Consider the following 24,332-nt stretch of genomic DNA (forward strand, 5'->3'; position numbering starts at 1 on the left):
GGTGGGCACCGCTCAGCCTCAGCGCCGCCGCTCAGCGAGGTGGCTGCTCCCTGGCTTGGCTCCAGGTTATCGGGGCCTGAAAATAGCTGCTGGGCTCCCACCCTAAATCCGCACCGGCGCTGAGTTAGTCTTTTTCCCTGGGGACGTCCCGAGGTTTTCTTTCCAGTCAGGAATGAAGGCAAGCCCAGGGAGCGGACTGTGGAGCGACTCTGTTACTCCTGCTAAACCTGTCCGGGGATGTAGGGAGCGCTTCCTGATAGTCTCACTGCAGCTCGGGAGCTATTTGCTGAGATGGGCCTTTACACGCGTGCCACGCATTTTCCTTCAGTGTAGTTGGCTTCGTACGTTAAAACTGTATCGTCACAAGTATGAGTACAGTGTGTATGTCTAGATAAATAGTTAGAATTGGGATAGAAAGACTGATGTTTCCCATGCTTTGTGAAGGCAAAGTCTGAAACAAAATGCTGTTAGGATTCTTTCAGGCTTCTGAATTTTATTTTATTTTTTTCTTTTGCGTATTGTGTCACTAGCCTTTTGCATAATGCTAAACGTCAGATGATTGCACATGCTTCGTCAACAGTTTTGTCTCGTCATACGAAACTGCTGGCTGGGAGTAGTGAGAAGGAGGGTAGTTTAAAGAGCTTTTATGTAGTATTTTGAACATAATTTATGTCTGAAGATCTTGTGCGTAGCTGTTCTTTCTAGAGGCTTTAATATTAATAGCGATGTTGATTTTGAATTTTGGTTTCAAGTTTTAGATTTTTTTCTGAACAATCACTGGATTAAAACTTTTTTTTTTTCTCTCTCTACTTTTGGCTCATCAGAAACATCTGAAAAGTAAAAATTAAGATGAAATATATAGATTAGGCTGAAATAATGGACTAGTGGGAAAGGTGGGAACTTATTGATTTAACTTTTGATAAGATATTTTCTACAGCTGAAAGATGTTATTTTTTGGCACAATCAGGTTGAGGTTGGTGAGTACTCATGACAGATTTTTTTGTGATCAGCTTCTGTACCTTCTGCCTTTTTAGCTCAGGCTTTGTTGAATATACGGACCCCAGCTGTAAATATTTACTATTCCAATTTTGAAATGATTGGTTTTAACAGAATTACTGAACAGTCACTAGTAGCTTGAATAAAGTATTTATTTTTAAGAGGTTTGGTTAAAATCAGGTGGCTATTACTCTAGTCAGTAACTAAAAGCTGTTGTGTTAAATAATGCCAGTGCTTTAAACAAGTTTTTTATATTTGCTGTAACTCTTGAAGATGCATGGGTGTGAAAGAGATCCATGTTATCAGATGCAGTTGTGGGATAATCCCCTTCATGAGCTGATTGTTTTTTGTTAAGATCTCCCAACTAATTAATTGCTTAATTTAAAATGGGATTACTTCTTCCAATACTTGAAAATAATAAAAAGAGTGGTAGAATCAACTATTTTCTAAAAATACGTGTTGTGTGTTCACTACTTCCTGAATTAATGACCTGGTAAGTGATATTGATCTGAGTAGAATGAGAGTGTTTATTTGGAATGAAGCAGTCACCACTAACTTCTTGGAGAGCTTCTTTAGTGATAGACTGCAAGTTAGACTACACTTAATCAAGTCTGTTACTTAAATTTTTGATGTTTTAATTTGAAGTGGTTTTGCTACAAGATACATCACAAAAAACTTCAAGATGACCTGAAGTCTTGATTGTCAAATGTAGTATTACAGAATTTAAATAGAAGGTGAAGTTCAGGTGTTTCAGTTAATGTTTTATCATTTAAATCGCTGTAAATTCTGTATTATTAAAGTGTTATTTTCAGCAAGGAACTCTTACATTTTTGAATATGCAACCTGCTTGATTAAAAGTAATTAATACTTCTAATTTTTTTTCTTAGTTTGGATGTACTTCCGAGAGTGACTTGCCCAAATCATCCAGATTCCATTTTAGTAGAGGATTACAGGGCTGGTGATATGATTTGTTCTGAGTGTGGGCTAGTAGTAGGTAAGTAGCTGCTCATATTTTTCTGAATTACCATTTAACTTGTGTGTGTAAATTTGTTTTCCCACAAAACTGGTATGTGATAATTTGAGTATTAAAAGGCTTTTTCTTGATGCCTTAATGTTTTCTTTAATGATATTCTGTTGGCTGAAAGCTTACTGTTTTGAATAGTCTGCCTTCTGGTAATTTCTTGCATTATGAAAAGAATCAAACTCTCTTTAAAGATTGAAAATATAAAATATGTTGTAATATTGAATTAGAACATTGTGCTGTCTAGTCCAGTATTCTGTCTTTAATCATCATGACTGTTGTTTCAGTGAGGAAAGTATAAGAAATTTAATAAAAGCTCTTTGTCAAATAAGTTCTTTACAAAAAAAAAAAAAATCAGTTTCCCATTAGTTAGAGGTTATCTTCTGCCCCGAAGGATTTCTCTTTGTATCCTTGACAGCACCTGTTTTTGTTAATTACTTCTCCTAAGGCTTTTAATACTATCCAAAGTCTCTATCCAGTTTTTCTTCTGGAATTTTGCTGAGCTTCTTTACTTAGTTCATATGGTAGCAACTTCCACAGGCTAAACTGTATTTCTAAGTGTAATGGAATTTTAAAAATTGTATCGTTTCTAGGATGAGCATCTTACTGTCTTTATTCCTTTTGCATAGGGTGTTATAATTCTTTAAACCTCATTTATTTCTGTTAAACTTTTTTTTTTTTTTCCCCGACATGCTATTACCAAAAGAAAATCCTCTCTTTTCAGGGTGCGTGTTCAGGTGATTCATTGAATGGTGCTAAATATTTCAGATGGGTTTATATCCGTATCTCCTAGACTGGTAATTTTGCTTTGGCTCTTGTCTTGCACTAAATTAGAAATTTTTGTATAGCTGTTAGCATACAGCTAAAGGTTTAATAAGTTGCACCAAAAGTACCACTAATTTAGCGAGATGACTAAAATATGTGTCTTTTGTTTATGCAAAAAGCAAACTTCCACATAGCTTATTAAAGTAAATGTTAAAGTATTTAAACTTGAATACCAATTTCCTTTACAGTTATGAAACCATTTAAAAGGCCAGAGGGAGGATTGTTACTTGCTTTGTTAAAAGAAGGGCTGGTTTAAATTGCATAAATTTTGATAAAGACAAATGAATCCTAATAAATTTGCTGGTTAAGATTTCAGAAGTCCACGGCAGTATTTCCTATTGAAATATGCCAATAGGCCTCAAACCAAAAATAGTTTGGTCCATGTTCAGCTCTTTGCATGGCTGCCATAGAAGTTGCACCAAAGTTTAGAAAGGCCCATCTTGATCACTTCATAACTTTTAAGATAATTCTGACTTTAGAAGAGGGGGGAAAGGTTTTGCTTGATATATTTCATTTTTAGGAACTTGAGATTTTTATCAGAAACCTCACTTCACGTACCTTCTGTTACCTAGTCACAAGGTATTCTTGCCTTAGAGATTTACTCTCTGGTCTCTTCTGAATCAATAGTGTTGGAGATTTCTTTAGTTCAAGTTGTCAGCATTTTTGTTGAGCAGAATGGTTACACTATGAATACAGACTTTTGCTGAGTTCATTTTTTAAAAATGTGTTTAAAATGGCCTTAGTCCTCTTTACAGCAACACTACAGGTAGGGTAAAAAGTGTTTTTTCTTCAAGCATGCAGTGTTTTTTAAGTAGATTTTTCTATGGATTTATCGCTAAAAGACTAAGATTTACTTTTGCTGTGCTGATTGTTCTCATTCTGTCTTGCCTTCCTTCAGCAATTTAGTTTACCTGCAGATGTCCAATTCATTAGCTAGGGTATCTAGCAGCTAGTTTGGAAAACAAATAAAATCGGATGAAGATAAATAATTGAAGAGTGCATGACCAAACAGAAGTGGTGAACATTCAACATTTTCTATTCTGGTCTGGTAAGAAATTTAGAGGAGGAGAAAACCAGATCCAATTGCTGATACCTGTTTTCTGGGGATATGTGTGAAGTTAGAAGTGTTTTAAGTGTGAGGACAAAATTTTGTTTCCAAATAAGAACTTCTGTTTGTTGCAGATTCCATGATACATATTCCCCTCAAGAGAGTAGTGATTTAATTTCCTGTTCTTACATAGAAAAGTCACAGATTTGTGTTTCAAGTGTTTTATAGATCATGATGTGTAGCTGATGTGAACAGGGCCCACTGAGAATGTTTTGAGGCAGGCTCAGAGTTCAGGAGCCCTTTATCACTGAAGGGGATCAATTAGAACAGTTAAAAAACCCAAAGGACTCAATATACTCTATAGCCGAAGAGGTGTTTCAGATTTATTTTAAAATATTGTGATTTTGGTGTCTGCAGAGCACTGCTGGTGTACATGGGGCAGAATAGTAAATGCTGAGTTTGTGCCTTCATTTTACTGTTGTAAGGTACATAGTGATGTCACTTAACAGTTTTATTTATTTTATTACAGTTTGGCTGAAATCAGAGCAAAGAGTCTGACTAAATTAAGTGTATTTCCACTTGATGTTTTTCTTGCTTGCTATGGCAAAGTACTAAAGCTTCATATTTATGGAAAAAGTGTGAGTTTGTTTAATGTAAAACTGGGTCAGAGGATAAAATAACTGGTACATAGATAATTTTCAGGTCTTGTAATCAATCTTCTTGGACTGGGAGATGAAATCAATATTATTAGTATTACAACTGAGCATTTATCAGGTCTGTAGCTGAAAGGGTAAAGCAATGGAAAAGTTTGGGGGAGCAGGAGGCTATGAGAAGGAGGAGCTGATCTCTTTAACATTTGAATTCCATGTCTTTGGGAGAGCTGTATATTGGAAATACTGCTTTTTAAAGGCATTTTTTAGGAAGATTTTTATCAAAGTTGTTTTGTGCTCATAGATGTTGTTCTTAGTGTCTCAAAAAGATGGAAATTTTAAGTTAAATCCAGTATGCTGCTTTTTCTTTGCACAGCATTTTTCACTTGTTCTAGATAAACTGTGCTGTTTTGCTCTACAATATCAAAACAATTAAATCCTGTAATGTCAGTATGGCTGAAGCTGGTGACTTTTCTATTATTGCTTCAAAATACAGCTTTAGTCTACTAAAAGCTCTCATCTGCCTTTCACTGTTAACTTTCCTCAGTTAGCTCGTGTTCCATCTTTTCATGGTAGCTGTTTCCATCTTGTTAACTTTTCCTCCTGCTAATTGCCTTTGCATGAAAGGCTGTCAGAGACCTAAATTATCCATGGAATTTTGATATTAATCTGGATTGATTTGCAACTGAAATTTTACAACTCTATGTCCAAGTTTATCTGCTGTCATGAGTCTTCTGTTTTATTAAACATACTTTTCTCAAATCATTCTAGGATGTATGGTATGGTGAGTGTTCACGTGCTGGCTTGAGAATTCACAGAGTTCTTAGGGTTTGGAGAAGTAGTTCTGTGTTCATTTAAAATGTTGACCATATCTCATTCTTCAGACAGACTTATTGGGGGGATAAGCATTTTGTTCAAGAACACAAGGCTAGTAAATCCATTTTCTTGACAGGTAAATATTTTGCTTACTGCCTTTTAGGCAGTAAGAAAAAGGCTGGAAGTCAGCTCATATGCCAGAAGGGGCTGAAGAAAGCAGAATTGAATTAGAACACAAAGCACTGAATTTTCTTGATGTAGCAAGGTGGTGAGCTGAATTACAGGAGGGGGTAGGAATGAGTCTAGTGGTGTGTACCGTGAGGTGGGAATATATTTCTGATCTAAGACTTTGCTTAAACTTCTGTGTAGTTTCATTAAATGTTGTCTTAGTGAACAGGAGTGGGAGCAGTGAGGAGTTTATTTTCAGATTTTAGTAAGTGATTTTCTCTAACTGGTTACCTCTGTGTACTTCAGTAGGCAGGTATGGCTTAGAGAACAACAGTGCTCTCGTATGGAATCTTTTTGGGTGGCAGTCTTAAATAGAAATGCAGAAGTCTGTCTTCAGCTGATGGAAATCCTTGGCCATGTACCAACGTGTTAAAGCTTTGAATCAGATTATGGCCTGTATTCAGATGTTTATTCCATGTTCTGTGTATAGCTGAGAGTTCATTTAGAGAATTTTGGGGAAAAAAGTTTAATAGCTTGTGGTCAGTAGTAAGGCTCTTATAAAATTCTGTCAGAATATTCGATTGGCTAATGCTTCTGAAAAGTTTGAGATCTGAATGGCACATCTTAAATTCAGGTATGGTCTGAATAGATAAATGAAAGAATAGATAAAATTTAACTATACCACAGGTATTTTTTTCTCTACAATAAAACAGATGAGTAGGAAGGTGTTTGCTTCTCTGCTGGCCAGTCCTTTTTAAAATTTATTTATTTATTTAATCTGTTGATAGTATCCTGTAAGTGGAGAAGGTGCGTAAGTACTTCAGACTTGATCCCAGCTGAGGGCAGTTACAGTTTCCTCTACTCTAGTATCTTTATACCTCCAAATGGTGAAAAATCTTTTCATATTTGGGTGTATGTTCATGGTTACTTCTTTCTGTGAGTATTAGCAACATGGAAACTACATTGCAAAATCTCAATTTAAAGTGTTACTTGAGTGAATAGGCAAAAGTCTTTCAATATGGATGTGTGTTAGCACCTTACATCTGGTTACGGCTTCCACACTTGGTGTCCAGAGCGCTAAAAGGTGTCAACAAAAGTTAGTCCTTGCAAATAAAACTCCTTGCATCCAGAGGAATGCTAATTATAAAGGATGCTGATGCTTACAGAAAATTTGAATAGTTGACTTTTGCATGAGCATTCATGGATGCTTGATTTACGCAGGGCATTTGTAATATGAAGAAAGTAATTTGCTAGCCTTTTTTAGTCAGCATTTCAAATAGTCTGTGTTTTAAGTTTAACTAATTTCAGCTCTGAAGACAAGGGTGATGATGCTAGCTGTTTCAGCAATAGCACTTGTAACAGTGGAAACTTAGACTTTAGAAATCAGAAGTTAGTAATTTTTTGTCAGGCTTTGTAATAAGCACTGCTGTCTTAGCATGAAATTTCCTGGAGGGTGGAGATTTTCTGGTTAGTCGGTTCTAGGCTGAGAAGCAAAGGTGTTTGAGAGCCACTATGAAGAATGTTTCCATTAGTTGAAGTACTAGATTTATCTAGTGGAACATTTTGAATCATCCTATTTAGGGAATGCTTTTTTACTTGCTTCCTTATCAGATTGGCAAAGTGATTTAGGGCAAATAAGGGCTAGAAATTATCTGAACTCCTCTGATGGAAGAAGAGCCCAAAGCTCTTTTTTGTGATGTAGCGTAGATCAGGCACAACATTTTTCATTGAGATTCTGTAGTCTGGAGCACCCTTAGCAAGTTCTTGAGCTGTTTGTCTTTTAAAGGCCAGGGTTCCTGGAGAGCTGTGACTTCAACTGACCAGACTTGTCTGCCAGGTTGTTTAACATTTCTACTCTCATTTCCTTCCTCCAAAGTTATTATAAGTTGATGGCTTTGGGATCCTGGAAGTCCTTTTAAATTTGTCATAATTTTGATATGCAGGAGCTGCTAAGCCTTTGTTCTTGTAACAGTCATTTGCTATACTGTCTCTTTCAATTCGTAGTTACCTATAGGTACTGGTATGATGCTGTTGATGTCTGGAAACTAGTGGAAGACTTCTGTGGATTTTTTTGTTTATTTGGTTGGTTGGTTTTTTTTGTTTTTTTTCTTTAACATCTCAAAGCCTGTTCTGGTTCTGTTGGAGTCTTGTGAATAGGCTGATGCTGCTGTTGGTGATGATGCATTTGTGGTGCTGAGAATTTATTGAAAACAAGATAATTTTTTGCAAAGAATCTTACTGTCTTACAAAAGGCTGGAAATTTTGTAGAAAAAGCTGTGACTGTAAAATTGTGTTGTTTCCTCCCTCCCCACCCCCCAAGAGTTTATTGTATTAACGTTTAATAGATCTGGTCTTAAATAAAAAATCTAAAGCTGAAAAGTTAAAAAACAACAAAAAAATTTGAGTGTTTATTTTGGAAGCAATGAAGTTGAGTACTATTGTATGGGGCAGTGAGTAAGCTAATAAACAGAATGTGGAGGAGTAGGTATCTGGAGTACTGTGTCTAACTCTGTGCTCCTCAGTACCAGAAAGATAGAGGCTGGCTGGAGCAAGTCCAGCAGGAGGTTACAGAAGTGATTTAAGGTGTGAAGCATCTTCTGTATGAGGAGAGGCTGAGACTGTTAGCTTGGAGAAGACAAGGCTCAGTTCAGCCTGACTGTGTGCAGTTACATGTCTTGATGATTCTCCTCAGCTTGTAGTCTACATAGGTTTTTCATTGTAGTTTGTTTTAGCACCTCATTACTCTGGTTAATAAGAGTTGACTGAAATTAATTGTAAGTATAGTTTGTTTTTTTTTTTTTTTTTAAATTGGCATTGTAAAGTGCTTTCAGTTAATAAAAGTATAATACATATGCTCACTAGATGGCAGCAGATTCCTTAACTAACTTTAAGAATGAAACTTTCTGTAGGAGCAGTAGGTATTTAGGTACTTTACAGTGTAAATATACTTTAATACCGTATTTATGTTAAGATTAAAATATTAGCTACTAATGTCTAGAACTTGATGCAATGTATAGCTAACATGAGAGCTCCCCTGTTAAAGACTTAAGAACATAACTTCTCAGAATTGTTTCAGGACTGGATATGGAAGGTAACATTACTTGAGGTTTGAATTTTATCCTATTTCTTCTTTTGATTAAACCTCTTCAATTTTAAGCTATATTGACTTCATATAACAGATAATACAAAATACATGTGTATTATGAATTATTACAAGTGGAGTGCAACATCAAAATAACTGGTATTATTTCTCTATAAATATGTCATTGCAAATTCAGGACTTGCTGAGTGAAAATGTTTTCCTTTGAGAAATCACTTTCTGTTTCTAGGGAGAGAGTAAACATGTATAATGTGTGTTGTGCAGACACTTTAAGCTAATTTTTTAAAACTGTTTAAAATGATATTTTAATTTTTGATCCTGACGTGAGTTTACTCCTGCATTTCTGTAGCACATGCTCTTTGCATTTGGCAATTGTGAAGAAAAGTAACCTTGGTCTGAGGTTTTCTGTTCTGAATAACAGTTCTGCGTGTTACTAAATGAGCTTTTCAGATGGTGGGTAACCTGAGTCAGTGAAGTTTGCAGTGTGCATTTCCACTAGAGCCTGTCTGTTAGTCTGTTAGACTGTATTTTAAAGAGTAACTGAATACTGGAAGAATGGTTTACAAAATTAAATGAGGCAGTGGAGGAAAAACTGATCTCTTCAGAAAGATGCTACGGGATGTCAGTCTGGAGATGGGTTCCACAAAGATTTGCTCTTTTAAACTGCATTTTTTGTATGTACTTCAGAGGAAGAAACTGAGGAGATGAACTCATCTGTTTGATGAAAATTAAATAAAGGAGTGTCTAATGTAACCATATCTAGTGAAGCTTATTTTTTTTCAAAAGAACTGCATCAAAAGGAAGTAGTGAGGGAAATATGCAGCCACTCCCATCCTTATCACAGCTTGATACTGTTGCCAAAACCAATATAGTAATGATGTGAGAAAGCAGAGATGATTTTATAAGGTACTTACTGGGGGCTTTTTTACTCTGATGTTTGACTGGCAGACCCATTTTCCAGGTGCTTCTGGAAGGCCAATCAGTAATATACAACCCAGTAAATTCAGTTTAGGTCCTGAAATGTTAACTTGGGACCAGTCTTAAAGGCTGATTCCTTATACTACTTTTTGTAAGACTGATTTCAGTATTTTAAGGTTTTTTCCCACTCCCTGAGGGTGAGGAGTAATTACACCTATACTAACATCACAGTTCCAAGGTGTTTTTTATGTTTCGAAGAGTTAAAAATAATAAATGCCACAGTTTTGTGTGTGTGTGTAGAATGGGAGAACTAGCTGCTTGTACCCGAGTATGTTTTCCATCTATGGAAACAGTTTGGCCTATTTGTTCCATTTTTGTTAATATTTCTAGCTGGTGTTACGCTTTTATAGAAGCCTTATGAAAGGTGGAATGCACTTCCTAGTATTGCACCTCTTATTTTAAAAAAGACACAGAGCATGCAGAAAAACTTTTTTCTGCAGTAGCAGATTTCTTGGCAAAGGCATTTGCATACTGCATATTAATTACACAAATGCTTTATATCAGTGATTTGTTCTACTTAATCTTTTCTCACTCTGAAATAGTAGTCTGAATCCTCTGTTTGTAGTATGCTTGCCAAAGCAGGCAGTGATATAACGCTTTTTTTGTCAGGGCAGGAATGGTTCATAACTCACAAGAGGCAGATCCCTGAGTGTGAGTCATTTAGGTCATTCCCACTTGTGTGGAAAAAATATTACATCATTGCCCTGTACTCAGTGTTCTATTTATACTATGCCAGAATTTTAAGTACATTTTGCTTTTTTTAGATGCTGTAAACAGTATTGGGGGGTTGTCTTAAAAGTAAAGTTAGTGCTAGGCCATAGAAGGAGCAGTACTGACTCAAATATTTACAGAGTCCAGAGGCTAGAGGAGCATGCTGTCTGCTAATTTAAACTTGCAAGGGGGAGGAGACCTTTGTAACAGGAAGAATGGATATGTGCCTTCTTTTACTCTGCTATATTCTTGACCTTCTCGTTTTTAATGATTGCCCCCCACCCTTTAGTGTTTTTGGTTGTGGTGATTCCTTATGGTTCATTCACAGCTTTCAATTTCAAGCATATTCCTTGCATAATTTTGTGTTAAGAATCAAGTTCCTCGTTCAGAATAGATCCCACTCGCCCCCAAAGGAATTGTGCCGTTGCACCACTCTGTCCTTTGCTCCCGCGTGTTCTCCAGCTTCACATCTTGTATTACCATTGCTTGGAGAGTGCTCTCGTCTATCTGCTTATGTTTTCACCAGGTTAAATCAGCCACTGTGGTTTCATACTCAGGCTTCCATACTGGAAATTTTTCTTGCAGTCAGTGCTACTGATTCCTTGCAGACATTCTTTCACAACTTACTTAAACACTGATAAGGGTAGTGAATTTTTCCTTGGGTTCAGCAAAGCAGGGTGACGATTATATTGAAGTTTCTTCTGATATCCTATGCAGAGCTGGAACCTGCTTTACTGCAAAACAGTAAGAAAAGTGTTATTTTTGTGCTTTTCTGTACACGCATTCTTAAAAAACCTGTAGTATTGGTCTGGAGGCGATACCTTTGAGATGCAGCTTTTACCAGACCTGTGAATAGAATGAACTGTGCTGCCAACAGCAGGGGGTGTGTGGTTTGTGAATTTTTGTTTGGTTTTGTCCCCCTCCCTCCTGCTTTGTGGTGTGGTTTTTGTTGGGCTTTTTTTTAAGGTTGTATTATTGTGATTACTGTAGGGCTTTTGCCTGCATCAGAGTGTTGGTTAGAGTTATTTCTCAATCTGAAAAGTTGCTGTAGGAAAAGTTATGTAGGAATGTGAGATATATAGAGGACTGCAAGGAAAGTTGTTTCATTCAGCGAATGTGGGTTTAGTGCTTTCTCTGCTTGCTCTGAATCTATATTTAAACTGTTCTATGTATAACAGAGTAGATTGAGTTTAAGAAGAAATAGTTGTGCATATATTTATATTGTGTGTTGATACAGTCAAGCATCATAAATGGAGTTGGGAAGGGTCAGAGCTCCCCTGAAGAACAAGAATTGAGCTGAAAAGTATCGTTACGGTGGGTTAGAAGGTGGCATATTTCAGAGTACTGAGGACCTGGAGCTCCTGCACAAAGTGATTTACTGCAGTTTAATGAGATTGTGCATGACAGGTAATTCACGTGTGCACTTTGAACACATGGCAAACGTGAGAGCTTGTTAAGTTACAATAACTTATTTGTCTAAGTGCTGAGAACATCCATAGGCAACCATGACCTCCAGCTTGAAATCAAGGTCTTGATTCCTTTTGTGTATTGAAAATCTGATAATATTCTAACTCTTAATGTTCTGGATGCATTTCTCTAGTTACTTATGTTTTCTGTGCAGCTTTTGTTGCATTTTTTCAATTGCATTCAACTTGTGAATCCCAAACATTTTTGTACATTGTCCTGCAAGTTATTGTGTAACTTAGTGTTTCATGAAATATTTCAAAATGTTACATTAATGCAGACTTTTGCTTTCTGTGAACTCAGGTGACCGGGTCATAGACGTAGGGTCAGAGTGGAGAACTTTCAGCAATGACAAAGCAACAAAAGATCCATCTCGAGTTGGGGATACCCAGAATCCTTTGTTGAGCGATGGCGACTTGAGTACAATGATTGGCAAGGTAACACTTAAAATACTAAATTTTACTAAGTTTGAGCATTTTTATGTCAAGTACATATTTGTATGTCTATAGGGAAACTGTTCAGAGAATGTATTTACAAAGAGATTGTCTCTTACATTTTAATGGTGTGTACAGTGTGGCTCTTTCATGGGGGTAGCAGGAAAGGGATGACCTCTTCCACAGAAGAAAAGTTTGCAGTGCTGTGGGGTTACTTGCCTCTCTTTGGTATGCTGCTGTAATAGAAAAGCTCATGTTGCAATCTTTGAAGAAACACTGACTGAGGATGTGTATTTGAGATGATTCTGAAATAACAGATACTTAGTTTTGAGGTCTCACTAGCTAGTTCTGCCCAACTTGATCATTTTTTGTAATAAAATCTGTATCGGATTGATATTGGAGACCTGGAGATCTACACGTGTGCTGTACATGTTCTTCCACTTAACATTAAAGCACAAAATGTAGAAGTTTTTCATGGTGTGAGTGCTCCAGAAGAAAGTTTTCAGTGTATATTGGAGTTGAAATTTAGTGGTACAGCCATATCCTGCTGTTTCCGATGAAAAAGCAAGGAAGATTAATTGCCCAAATGCACTCCCTTTAATAAAGTAGTGACCCAGGTAAGTTTTCGTTGTTGTACTTGTGTTATATTTTCTGTTGCAAGATTCAAATTGATACTTGTGGATTTCTTGAAAATTTCATGAAAAGTGGTCCAGTTGCTGATAAATAACTACAAAAAAATATTTTGCTGCTTTGTGTGTTGTGGTACATGCACACTAGGATTTCTCAGAAGCTTTTTGTTCCAGTGATGTTGATGGGATGAAGAAGTAGACGTGCCTAAATACGTATGGATGTGTACAGAGAACTGTGCACCATGCTTCTCAACCAGGAAGTCTTCAAAGAGTTGAAGATGAAATTGAAGACAAGTTAAAGACTAATAAATACTGATATGGACAGCTAATCTTGAAGCTCCATTGGTGAAAAAGAAACCTTCCATTCAAAGGGTTTTCCAAGTAGATGCTTGGGTTTTGGACAACTCCAAGCATTGCTGCCCACCAGATTTTAGGATGCCTTATGGTGGCTTTTGGAATCTGTTCAGGCAAACAGATTTCTGCACTGCTCCATTAAAAAAAAGTTGGCATTGCTAAGTAGCTCTATGAAACTGTGTTAGAATAACATCACCTGTATAGGTCCAGAAAGATTGTAGTTCTTGGGGTGTGGATTTCTGTTGCTGATTTGGTCAGCTGTGATAAAGATCAGAAATACACCTTTATGGACAGATGCAGAAGTGGACTGTTTGCTCCAGGTTCATACTGTTGTCTTGTTTTGGGCCTGTGTAAATACAGGGCTTGTTTCTAGGAACTCTGTTTGATTCAGTAGGTAGGACAACCTTCTGAGTTCTTCTAGAACCTCCATGTTCAAAACGACAAAAGGTATTTCAGCTAAAGACAGAACTTGTGTCCAGGTGAACAGTGACTTGTGCTGTTAACCCTCTTTGGAGGTGTAGGTCCTCATTTAGAGTAAGAGGGATAGCAGCCTCAGTGAGAGAATTAAATATGTAAAGAAACAGCTGTGAAAAGTTTGTCTCTTGATGAAAACGAACAATTTTGAGATGGATATTCATCTATTGAAACACTTTTGCTGTTAACCGGAACATCCTAGAACAGGCTTGATTTAACCCATGAGAACTGTGAGAAAAATGTCCAAGTACTGGAACTGCAAGGGTCGTGTTGGAGAATGTAGAGGGGGCAGTGTGTCCTACTGTGGATATTTTATGTGCAAGAGGAGAAATCACAGAAGACACATTATTTTCTACAGGGAATTGGGAATCTCTGACAAACCAGGATGTGTTCTGGACAAGAGTTCCTGTGTTTGTCTTGCCAGTGAGCAGAGATGTCAGTACATTGATGTGAACTCTGTATCAGGAGCTGCATTTTTCCTCAGTTATTTGGAAGGAAGAAGGTGGCTTATATCAGAAGACACTGAAGAAATTTCCTATCAGTGCAGAAAGGGTATGAATTTTGCAGCACAAATAACTAAACCAAGGAAGTAGTACATTTCTCAAGCAGTCTTCTGAAGTCCCTGCCAGCAGTAGGCTGGGGCAAGGATTGACCTAGATATGCACAGTGGTTGGACAAGGGTGAAATTGGTGTAGTCATGAGGAAGATAAGTAGCATCCAACAGAGTGCAGAACAGCCTAATGAATTCCAGAGAACGAAGCAGGATGAGGTTGTATTTTCTCAGTTGACAGTTCCTAGAACGGCCTGGAGCGGACCCCACGTTTGTGTGCCAGAGCTTGCTTTGGCCTTTCGCATGGGACAGGGAATAGAGGTATTCCTTTCTGCTTGAGGTCATGCTGAAGATAATAGAATCTTTAAAACAAAAAACCACGCCCCCTGCACCCCCACAACCCAAAAAAACCCCACAAAACACAACCTGTGTTGTGGAAAATCCAAAAGAGAAGGGCATTGATAATTCCCATGGCACGTCATCTTAGAGATCTGTTGTAAACTACTGGGAATGTAGGTGGAAGCAGAGTCCGAACCACTTGCCAGTTACAGCAGTAAAGTTCTGGTGACTGGCCATTGCCTTGACACAGTAAAGGAGTTGGACCAGTTCTGCGTCACAGAATGGTTTGTCACTCTACTTTGAAACCAGGAGGTGCTGCTTTGAGACCCCTTTCTGCTGGAGGGGGGTATGTGGTCTGTGTCTGCTAGCAGCAAAAGAGAGGCTGCTTTGCCCATGCAAAGGGATTAGTTCCTAATTGGTTTTCATACTTAAGCGACCCATCTGTCTGAGGTAGCAACAGTCTGCGTTGGGAGAAAGATTAATTTGTGAAGAGGAGGATGAATCGCACCGCTGGCTGTGGTGCAAGTGCTTTGCATTCTTTAGGCGGGTCTTTGGGATATTGGCACAGAACTGTATCTCTCTGAAAGTAAATGCTGTGTGCTGCAGTTGATCTGATCAATTGGAGACGTGGTGAAGTCTGGCATAAGTTGACTTGATTGCCAGAATACTGTAGTTATTTCTAAAATCCGTATGTAAAATTCAAGAAAAATAACTGAACAAGCAGCTTCTTGATCTACCTTGATATAAAGAACTCTTTTCTATGAGTCTAAAAGAAAATTTTAATTTTGCTACCTGTCTTGTGGAAAAAGTTGTCTTTTTTCACCCTTTGTAGTTAATCTATTTATTTTAGTAGTGACTACATCTACAAGAGAATTCAGGTTGGTCGAACAAGAAATTAACGCAATATCTTGGCATAGAATTCCTGTGCTTGGGTCATATGCCTCTGAAAGGGAGCTGGCTGTTGTCAGACTGTGTGGCCTGGATCTAGAAGTGCTGTATTAATAAGCAGTGGCAGGATATCAAGGGATGATTGAAAAAGAAAGGATCCATCAGATTGTATAATGAGTTGGTTGTACTGGGCAAGAAGACTGCCAGGTCTGGGGGCATTCCTTGGTTCTGTGGATAACCTCAAGTCAATGATGTGGATGATGTTGGTGTTACTTCTGTTTTCTGTTATTAAAGGGGATATACTGGAGTACAAAGCTATTGGTGCCAGCACTGTAAACCTAACCTCCACTGAGCCCCTTCAGGGATTGCTGCTGTTTGCTGGACTGTTTTCTCACTCTGGCTATCTTTGAGGTTGTTTCCAGGATTGAGTCCGTGAGGTTTCTGCTCTGTTTGACAGCAAAACAGGTGGAACTCTTGACTTTGACAGATACATTTATTGCTGAGATGGTAAAGATAAAAGTAGATGTCTCTTAAAGACCACAACAGTAAAACACACAATTCTTAAAGTCTGCTTGATTTCAGTTAAAACTATTTGGCTTCTGTTTCTTTCCATAAAGGGAAAGGGACTCCTGATATGGTTGTCAGGGGCTGAATCCAACAAAGCATTGTCCCTCAATGAAAGCTCCAGAAGAGAAGTAGATGGTGCATTTAAATAGCAAATGCAGGGAGAATTGCTGTGGTTTGTTTAAGCAGTTGATACGGAAGAGTATTTTCCAACCTGTTTATAGTTGCGAGCTGTATGTTGGGTATGGCTCCTGGAGAGTGCTCATCCCCACAGGGTAAAAGCCTTGGGCTGACAGAACTGGCGTATAGCTGCACTGTAGCTTCAATAGACATAAGCAAACGTTCAAAGGAAACAGTAACTTAAGTACCAGCAAGAAAGTAAAAAATGAGAGGTTGAGGAGAACCATTACCGGGGGCGGGGGGGGGGAGTAAATTAGGTGCTGTGTAGTGGACCAGGGAAAATCCTTGTGGTGAAGAGGAATAGTTGATGGCCGCAGGACAGAGCAGTGTTCCTGGTAAAGGAGACATGAAGCCTGAATAGACAAGGACTGGAGACTTGCTGTCAGGGTTGGTGGACCTATGTCTGTGGTCGCTCTCCTGCTAGCTACAAGACCTGGAGCACACGCAGTTCCTGTAAGCATTTGTGCATAGCACTGGTCTAGGAGGCCATGATGCACGTGAATGCATTGCAGAGAACATGGGTATGAGTGGTGGCCAGGAAGGAGCCTTTTGACCTGAGACTTATGTATATTTTGGGCCAAGGAAGTTGTTTTGGCATAAATTCTGAAAGGAAGTTGGCAGATATGTTTGTAATGCTCTCTGTGGCCTGAAGTTTTCTTGTGCTTCATTCTTGTTCTTTTGTTTACCTTTAAACCTTACCGGGAACCTTTGGATAGTTAGAGGTGTTGATCCAGTCAAGGAAGTAGGATTGCCTTTGGAGCAGCCCTCTGCTGTGTTGCTGCCAGGATCATTTCTAAGGTGGTTCTTTCATCTGAAAGCATGGTTGAAGGAGTAGGAAAAAAGCAAGAACAGTCTTGGAATCGTCTGTCATAGAGGGCCTATTGAAGGGGCTAGGGAAACTTGCAGTGAGGGTTCTGTGCTGGAGTCTTTGGTCTCCATAGCAGTATCAGAGTGTGTGTGCGTCACAGATGGGGTCTCAACAACAGAGGAGCCTCCTGAGCTTGTCAGAAGTGGGGTGTAACTGGAGCACTTGGGTGTGGGGAAGTGGAACAGTGTAAGTGAATGGTCAAGAGTGAACATTATTAGTGTCAGCCACAGAACATGTATTAAATGTAGATGTGCACCACAAAGGGATTATAGAATTAGAAGCTGTTCTAAAATAGAAGGGCAATTCCCAGGAGCATGGATCAGGAAAGAAGTAAAGAGTTCTGACTCCATCTGGGCAGCTCAGAGGAATAAGGTGGTGCCAGGCTGTGGCCTGCCCTTTGTTTACTACATCTGGTCCCACTTTGTACCACCTGGGCATCCTGGTATATCACTGAGTCTTCAGCTGGAGAGCTCTGTGTGCAAGTGCTGGATGTGAATAGCCAGGTTAGCAGTCAGTCATAGATCAAGGTGTGCTTTGTAGAACAGTGTAGTCGTCTGTGTCTGCAGCAGCCGCCACAACAGCTTGTTTAAATGACCAAATCTGTCTGCAGTGAAAGTTGGATGCCCCTGCCCAGCTAAATTGTTTGAAGGTACCAGCAAGGAATAAATGCTGATTCTGGGGATCTGAGTTTCTACTTACAATGTGGAATTGTTGTGAAGAAGCTTTTTCTGCTTGAGAGAACTCATGGCCCCACAGACTGTGAAGGCAAGCACATGAGTAGACAATATAAATTACAGATACTGCTCTTCTGAACTTAGAGGCCATGTTGTCATCATCAGCTATTACTAATCTGACATGGCATTATTTGTTAAAGACATGTTTCAGGATGATGGCAAATTGAAGACCTTAAATATCTTTAGACCCTCTTAGTTGGACAAAATTGATTGCATATTTAATAGAAGTGTGCAATTGGTACTAAGAATTGTAAGGTACAAAAAAATGCATGTTGGAAACTTGTTTTGAAGTTGCCAGGTTGAGTTGTCAATTCTCTTAAGACCTCAAGCTTTTATTTTAAGAGGACTGTGATTTTCCTGCAAAGGCAGAATATATGGATTTTTACATCTTGCCACAATTAAGGCTTGCAACTGCTAGCAGCACAGTATCACATTGGCTTAGAATAGGTCATTGGTTTGGATGTTCTCTTTGCACATGCCTTCATTTTCATATTTGAGTTATCACTGCAACAGCTGGTCTCCAGTTGGCCATAAAAATTAGTTTCTCTGACTCAACAGTCTGCCACAGTGCAGATGCAGCCCACATGACATACGGGTTGCATAAAATCTAATCGTGGACCTCAGCATTGGCACCAAGAGTGTTGAGGCACACACGTTGGCTATATATTATTCATTTTATTCTTTAAGCTATTGTTACGTTAGGAAAGAAAAATCCCCCCATAGTCTGCAGTCCTTGGAAATCAGTTTGTGATTTGAGACTCGTGCAGAGTATAGAACCTGATGTTTGGAACAGCGCTGGGTTGTGTGATTCACTTCAGTGATGTTTATTTGCACAACCGTTTGAACCGAATGCCTTGAATTAAGACGTATAAAGCTGGAAGATGTTTGCTTTTGAAATGAGGATGAAGTTGCTTGTTTTATTGACAGTACTTTTTTTTTTTTCAGGGTACAGGTGCAGCAAGTTTTGATGAATTTGGGAATTCAAAGTACCAAAACCGCAGAACTATGAGCAGCTCAGATCGGGCCATGATGAATGCTTTCAAAGAAATTACGAACATGGCAGACAGAATCAACCTCCCTAGAAATATAGTTGTAAGTTCGTGTCTCCCTTCCTTAAATTGTTCTGGCATTGACTTAGTTAGCATAATATAATGAGCATATGAATTTTTGATACTGCTGCTAATTAAATGGCCTAGAGTTAATTAAATTTAGTCTTCTTTCTTTGAAGGATCGAACAAATAATTTATTCAAGCAAGTGTATGAGCAGAAGAGCCTGAAGGGAAGGAGTAATGATGCTATTGCTTCTGCTTGTCTCTACATAGCCTGTAGGCAAGAGGGTGTTCCAAGAACATTTAAAGGTAAGTTTTCAGTGATACAGATTCAATTTTGCAATGAAGTAAAGGTCTAGTTAGTGTCACTGTGGGAGGTTGGTTTCCTCATTTCTGGACTTTGCCAAGTTGGTTGTTCTCAGGTACAGCTCACCTTTGGGGGAGAGGGTAGGTGGGAGTCTGGGAATTGGTTATATTTGTGAAGTGAGTGGGCTCTCAGGCATAGGATTTTTGGTCATAATGTATTTTAAAAAATTGACATTTGAAAGTTATTATGAGTGTTGGTGAAATTTAAAGGGTATTGCTTTGATTGGAGGGTGATAGGGACTGTTGTAACTGAATTTGAACCAACAGTTCTGCAGTAAATATGTGCAACTTTTCCTTGACAGGGATACAACTTTTTTTTGGCATTGAGTACTGAATTTCCTTTACTAAACAAGCTTTATTGGGTATCTCCTTATGAAAAATATGCACTGACTGAAGTGATTTGGAAATTTCACAAATGTGCAAAGCTTATTTAGTCATGGTGGCCATTGGCCACCTTCATGCCATTGGCCTTCTTTGTGGGTCTGAATATAATGAGAATCAAATTTGATTATTTTGGGGGAGCAAATGCTGTCAAGCCTAAAGTTTAATTTTTACTCTTTGTTTAGAAATATGTGCAGTGTCCAGGATTTCAAAGAAGGAAATAGGCCGGTGTTTTAAACTTATTTTGAAGGCTCTTGAAACCAGTGTTGATCTGATTACAACTGGAGACTTCATGTCAAGATTCTGTTCCAATCTGGGTCTTCCCAAACAAGTACAAATGGCAGCAACACATATTGCCCGTAAAGCTGTGGAATTAGATTTGGTTCCTGGGAGAAGCCCTATCTCTGTAGCAGCCGCAGCTATTTATATGGCATCACAAGCTTCTGCAGAGAAAAGGACACAAAAAGGTAAAACTTCACTTTTTTTTTTCTTTTCTTTTTAAATTCCCCTCTGCCACATCTTGCTGCTTGAAAGAGAATTCGGTGTTCCTCAGCTTGGATGAGGTCTGTGCAGGTAGTGATAAGCTGCTGTTCTAATTGCTTACAGCAAGGACCAAACCAGGATCTCCTGCTCCTCAAAATGAAAACTGAGTGGTTGGCTGTGCTCAGTGTAAACTGAGTTCACTTTCTTCTGGCACTTGGAATTGGATTCTTGAATGCAATAGACCAGTGCGTTCAAATGAGCATAACTTTAACTGTACCCGTGCTAATATTTGGGTGTGTGCATTCTGCTCCTCTGAAGTACTCCAAATGCAAACCTGGGGCAGTCGCAGGTAGCGTGATGGCTTTTGATTGCATCGGGTCTTTAATCATCCTGGTGGCCAGGGAATCACCCAAATTGGTACGTGTTCCTTGACTTCTTGCAAGCCTGTGATAGAGATTGAGAGTGGTGGGACAGCAGGCGTGGCTGTAGATCACCTTTGGCACTACTGTCTTCTGGTAGGGTAGTCCTTAGGAAGCTGGTAAAGAGTTCAGGACTGTTCTTGAGCTTCAGAGCAGCCTGGGTCAGCCTCTGGGGCTCAAGAGAATCAGGCCTAGATGGGGGCAGTGCACGGGGAAGGGAGGGAGGTGAGGCTGCACTGTTAGAACTTGGTGTGATAAATGGATCCAAGGGCTGGTAGTTGGCTGTGGAAGCTCTGCTGCATCTGCTTCAGATCAGAAACGTTAAAAATGTAGTAATTTCTTAGTGGAGATCTACTTTTAGGTAAAGAATAGCCTTTATCTGTCAGGTTGTGATGCTTTGTTCTGCATTAATCACTGCTTATTCTGTCCCTGGAGCTTTCATCAAGTCGGCAGTTTCCTGAGCATGTGAGTGATCTAGAGCCCAAGCAGCGTGGTGCCTTCAGTCCTTCCCCACCTTGAGCTATTGGACTATGTCTCTTAAGAGTGATCGTTAAAACAAAATACAGCTGCCTGCCATGGATACAGACATGACTCCCTTCTCCTTCAGCATCCTCAGACAATGCTGAAGGCTTTCATGCAGTTCAAGGTTTAAATTCCAGACTTGGTTAAATCTCAAGTTTAAGTTTCGTGCATCTCTCAAGTGTCTCCTTTGCCTGTTAACCAGCAGCTTGCCCTGTGCCTCTAACTTACTTCTCTGTGCATTTTAAGGTCAGTGCAGTTCACGTTTAGCTGAAGGTATTCCATTTTGCCTACACTGAAGTTTTCTGCTGGTATTGCTTGTGTTTAAGGAAAGCACAAAAAGGAAGATCCTGATGTTGACAATGATTTGTTAGTGTTGCTGCTCACACGTAGACTTTGCAGTAGATGTTTTCAATGACTTTTGCGTTCTTGGCCCTCTGTCACTGAAACTGATATTATTCCATGACTGATAGTAAAAGTTTAATTATGGCATGCGAAAAGACAGACTTGTATGCAAAATCGTAGTCACAGTGGTTAAAACCATGTTTTCCAGGCTTTGGGAGAGCTATGAATTAAGCTAAGTGTATGGCACTTCTAGATAAATTATGCTTGCTGGCTTCTTCCATACCGATGGCAAAAGTAAAAACTAATCACTTGTCTGCTTTTTGTCTTAGAAATTGGTGATATTGCTGGTGTGGCTGATGTTACGATTAGACAATCGTACAGGCTGATCTATCCTCGAGCTCCAGATCTCTTCCCAGCAGACTTCAAGTTTGATACCCCAGTAGACAAACTACCACAGCTGTGAAATTGCAGAGGGTTACTTTTAATTTCTATTAAAAAACCCCTCAACAACAACAAACTTTTGATTTTTTTGTCTATAATAAAGGATGTACAAAGTGTTAATATTGAGTCTTCATGTTGTGGAACTGGAGGATATGGAGATGGAGCATAACTGCTGGAACCAGCACACATTCCAAGGGTAAACAAGCTCATTGTGTGGCATTTTGTATGTATATATTAGTGGAAGTAAATATTTAATGACTGTTGCAACAAAGTTAATTTCATATTGTTGTACCTATTTAGATTTCTTTTGTAGGGATCTAGTAAGATGTATTTTGGAAGATTGAAAATACTGTGTAATTCCCAAATAAACTGTTTTCCAAAAACACTTGCCATCTTGTGAATATCGCTGCACCTTGACACGCACCTGCTGTTCCACCTGCTGAGAACTGGCATGCAGGCCATAGAATGGTAGAGTTAGCTTCCTGCTTGGGCACAAGGCTGCTTAAATGCTCGCTTTCTGGCAATTCTGAATCTCTAGCGTGGCTCTAGTATTTGTAGTTAGCTGTGGAGTGCAGCGTGGGTGACTAACCCAGAATGCAAGCAGTTGCTGCAGAGCAGTTTGAATATTTGCACAACTGCTGCGGAAGATTTCCAAGCGTGTTGTGAAAGGACGAGCTGCATCCTTGGCACAGTCTCCCCGACTTTCCCTGCTGTCTCTCTGCTTGGCTTCTGTGAATTTGACGTAATGATAAAGCAGGTAAAGAGAAACATAAGGACTCTTACTTAGTTGAATTCCTGACAACTTTGGGGTGCTTGGTACTGTACAAAGGAAGGTGAAAAATATTTACGGTAAAAGTTTCTGTGTCAGTCCACCCTGGCTGGCCAGTAGTTAGGCTTTTGGCACTGCTGTGTTCTAAGTCAGCACTTGCTTGTTTGAAATGATCTACCAGGTGCTGAGCAGTGATGGCCAGAAGTTACCCAGCCCTCCCTAGAGTTAACAGCTTTGAAAACTAGTTGCCTCCTGACAGTGTCCCTTTGTGTGCAAAGCAACAAATGTCCTTAACTGGGAGTCTTCTGGTTCCCGAGTTAATTTTGTGTCACAGGTGCAAATTCATTTTAATTACTGAAATGAACAGCTGAGGGGTCAGCTTGCTGCAAGCTGGTCCTAAGCCACCCAGAGGGAAGGGTGTGTGTCCAGTGCTAATAGCACTGCTTGTCAATAGCCCTCACTGTTCCTTGCTGGTTTAGTTTTAATCCTCTTCTGCCATGGAGACTATGGAAATGGGGCAGCTCAACTTTTTTTCCTGTAAGCAGATAACAAAGGCTGTTCAGTTCTGTGACACCACTGTAGCTGGTGGCTGCTGTCGTGAAAAATTGTGGTGCGGATGCTGAAGGTGGTGTTCTTGGCAGTTTGTAGGGATTGTCTTCTAATGCGTAGCCTATGTCCTTACATTTTGTTGCAACATCTTCTGTTAGTTGGGCTTTGAGCTACCCTGCCTGCCCCTCTGTGGGAGAAGGCTTGAGGCTTTGAATAGGCAGGGCCTGACCTTAATGTACTGTTAGTTTGGAAACGCAAAGGTGAAAGTTCTCTTACCCCAAGTGTACTTTCCAGCCTAGACTGGTATGTTAAATCTACAATGTACAGGTTAAAAATGGTTGAAACTCACATTTATGATAATGCCCTTGTTTCAAATGCTTTCTGGCATTATGCATGAACACTTGACATGTGAGCAGTGAGTGTTTGCAGTTGCAATTAAGTACAGCAAAAGCTGCCTGGACTGAAATGTAACTACATCTGTGCAAAGCTCTGGAGTGCAGCAGATGGAGGCAGGGTTGTATGATCCTGGCTTGACCCTTCCTCTTCCTGCAATTCCACAGGTAATTCCTGCACCTCCCTTGGCGTGGACATGGTAGTAACTGTGCACAGCCTGAAGAGGAAGAACTAGGAATATGCTTGGAGGGGCCATGTATTCTGAAAGCCAGTTACTACTGGTCCCAGTAGACTATGGTTAATGTGAAGCATTCCAGGAAAAAATAAAATAGTGTAACTGAATTAATTTTTAGGCAGTTATGACCCCTTTAATAAGCTGCTTTGATGAAACTAAGGAATTTGGCTTCTCTTTCAGAAATGAGCTCTCCTTGTTCCTGGCTGGAGCACCTCTCAGCAGTGTGGGGATGTCTGTGTGGGTGTTGCACCAGCTGTTCTTGGGTCGCAGCAATAGGTGTGGGGAGCTGGAGAGGAGGTTTTTGCAGGTCTGCTGCGCTCCCATAGCCCTTGTAATTGCTTCTGTCCTCCTCAGAAGTGTCATTGTCCAGCAGTTGTGGGCCATGTACCGACTGCTGAGACTTTGGTTGAGTTTTGGACAAGCTTCCAGCCTGTTCTAGCTAATTACCTTCTTGTTGTGTCACTGAAGCTAAGTGGTAGCAAAGGCTGTAGGACAAGTAGAGCCTAAAGGAGACTGGCTGCAGTTCTGGTGTTGGGTGGGTTTGGCTTCCCTGCTAACGTGGGCATGTCGTGGCTGGGGGGGGGGTTAGCAG

General features: G+C 39.5%; 1 protein-coding gene across 1 annotated transcript; it reads left to right on the top strand.

Moving 5' to 3' along the window:
- Positions 1–291: 291 nt before the first annotated feature.
- GTF2B (general transcription factor IIB) lies at positions 292–22,175 on the top strand. The gene is made up of 7 exons (XM_010178011.2): positions 292–329; positions 1,884–1,990; positions 12,081–12,214; positions 18,737–18,883; positions 19,020–19,149; positions 19,773–20,054; positions 21,683–22,175. The coding sequence occupies exons 1-7, from the start codon at positions 292–294 to the stop codon at positions 21,814–21,816; spliced, it is 972 nt and encodes a 323-aa protein (XP_010176313.2). The 3' UTR covers positions 21,817–22,175.
- Positions 22,176–24,332: the final 2,157 nt, after the last annotated feature.

Source organism: Antrostomus carolinensis, unplaced genomic scaffold (genome assembly GCF_000700745.2).
Source record: "Antrostomus carolinensis isolate BGI_N321 unplaced genomic scaffold, ASM70074v2 scaffold36881, whole genome shotgun sequence".
Classification (NCBI taxonomy): Eukaryota; Metazoa; Chordata; class Aves; order Caprimulgiformes; family Caprimulgidae; genus Antrostomus; species Antrostomus carolinensis.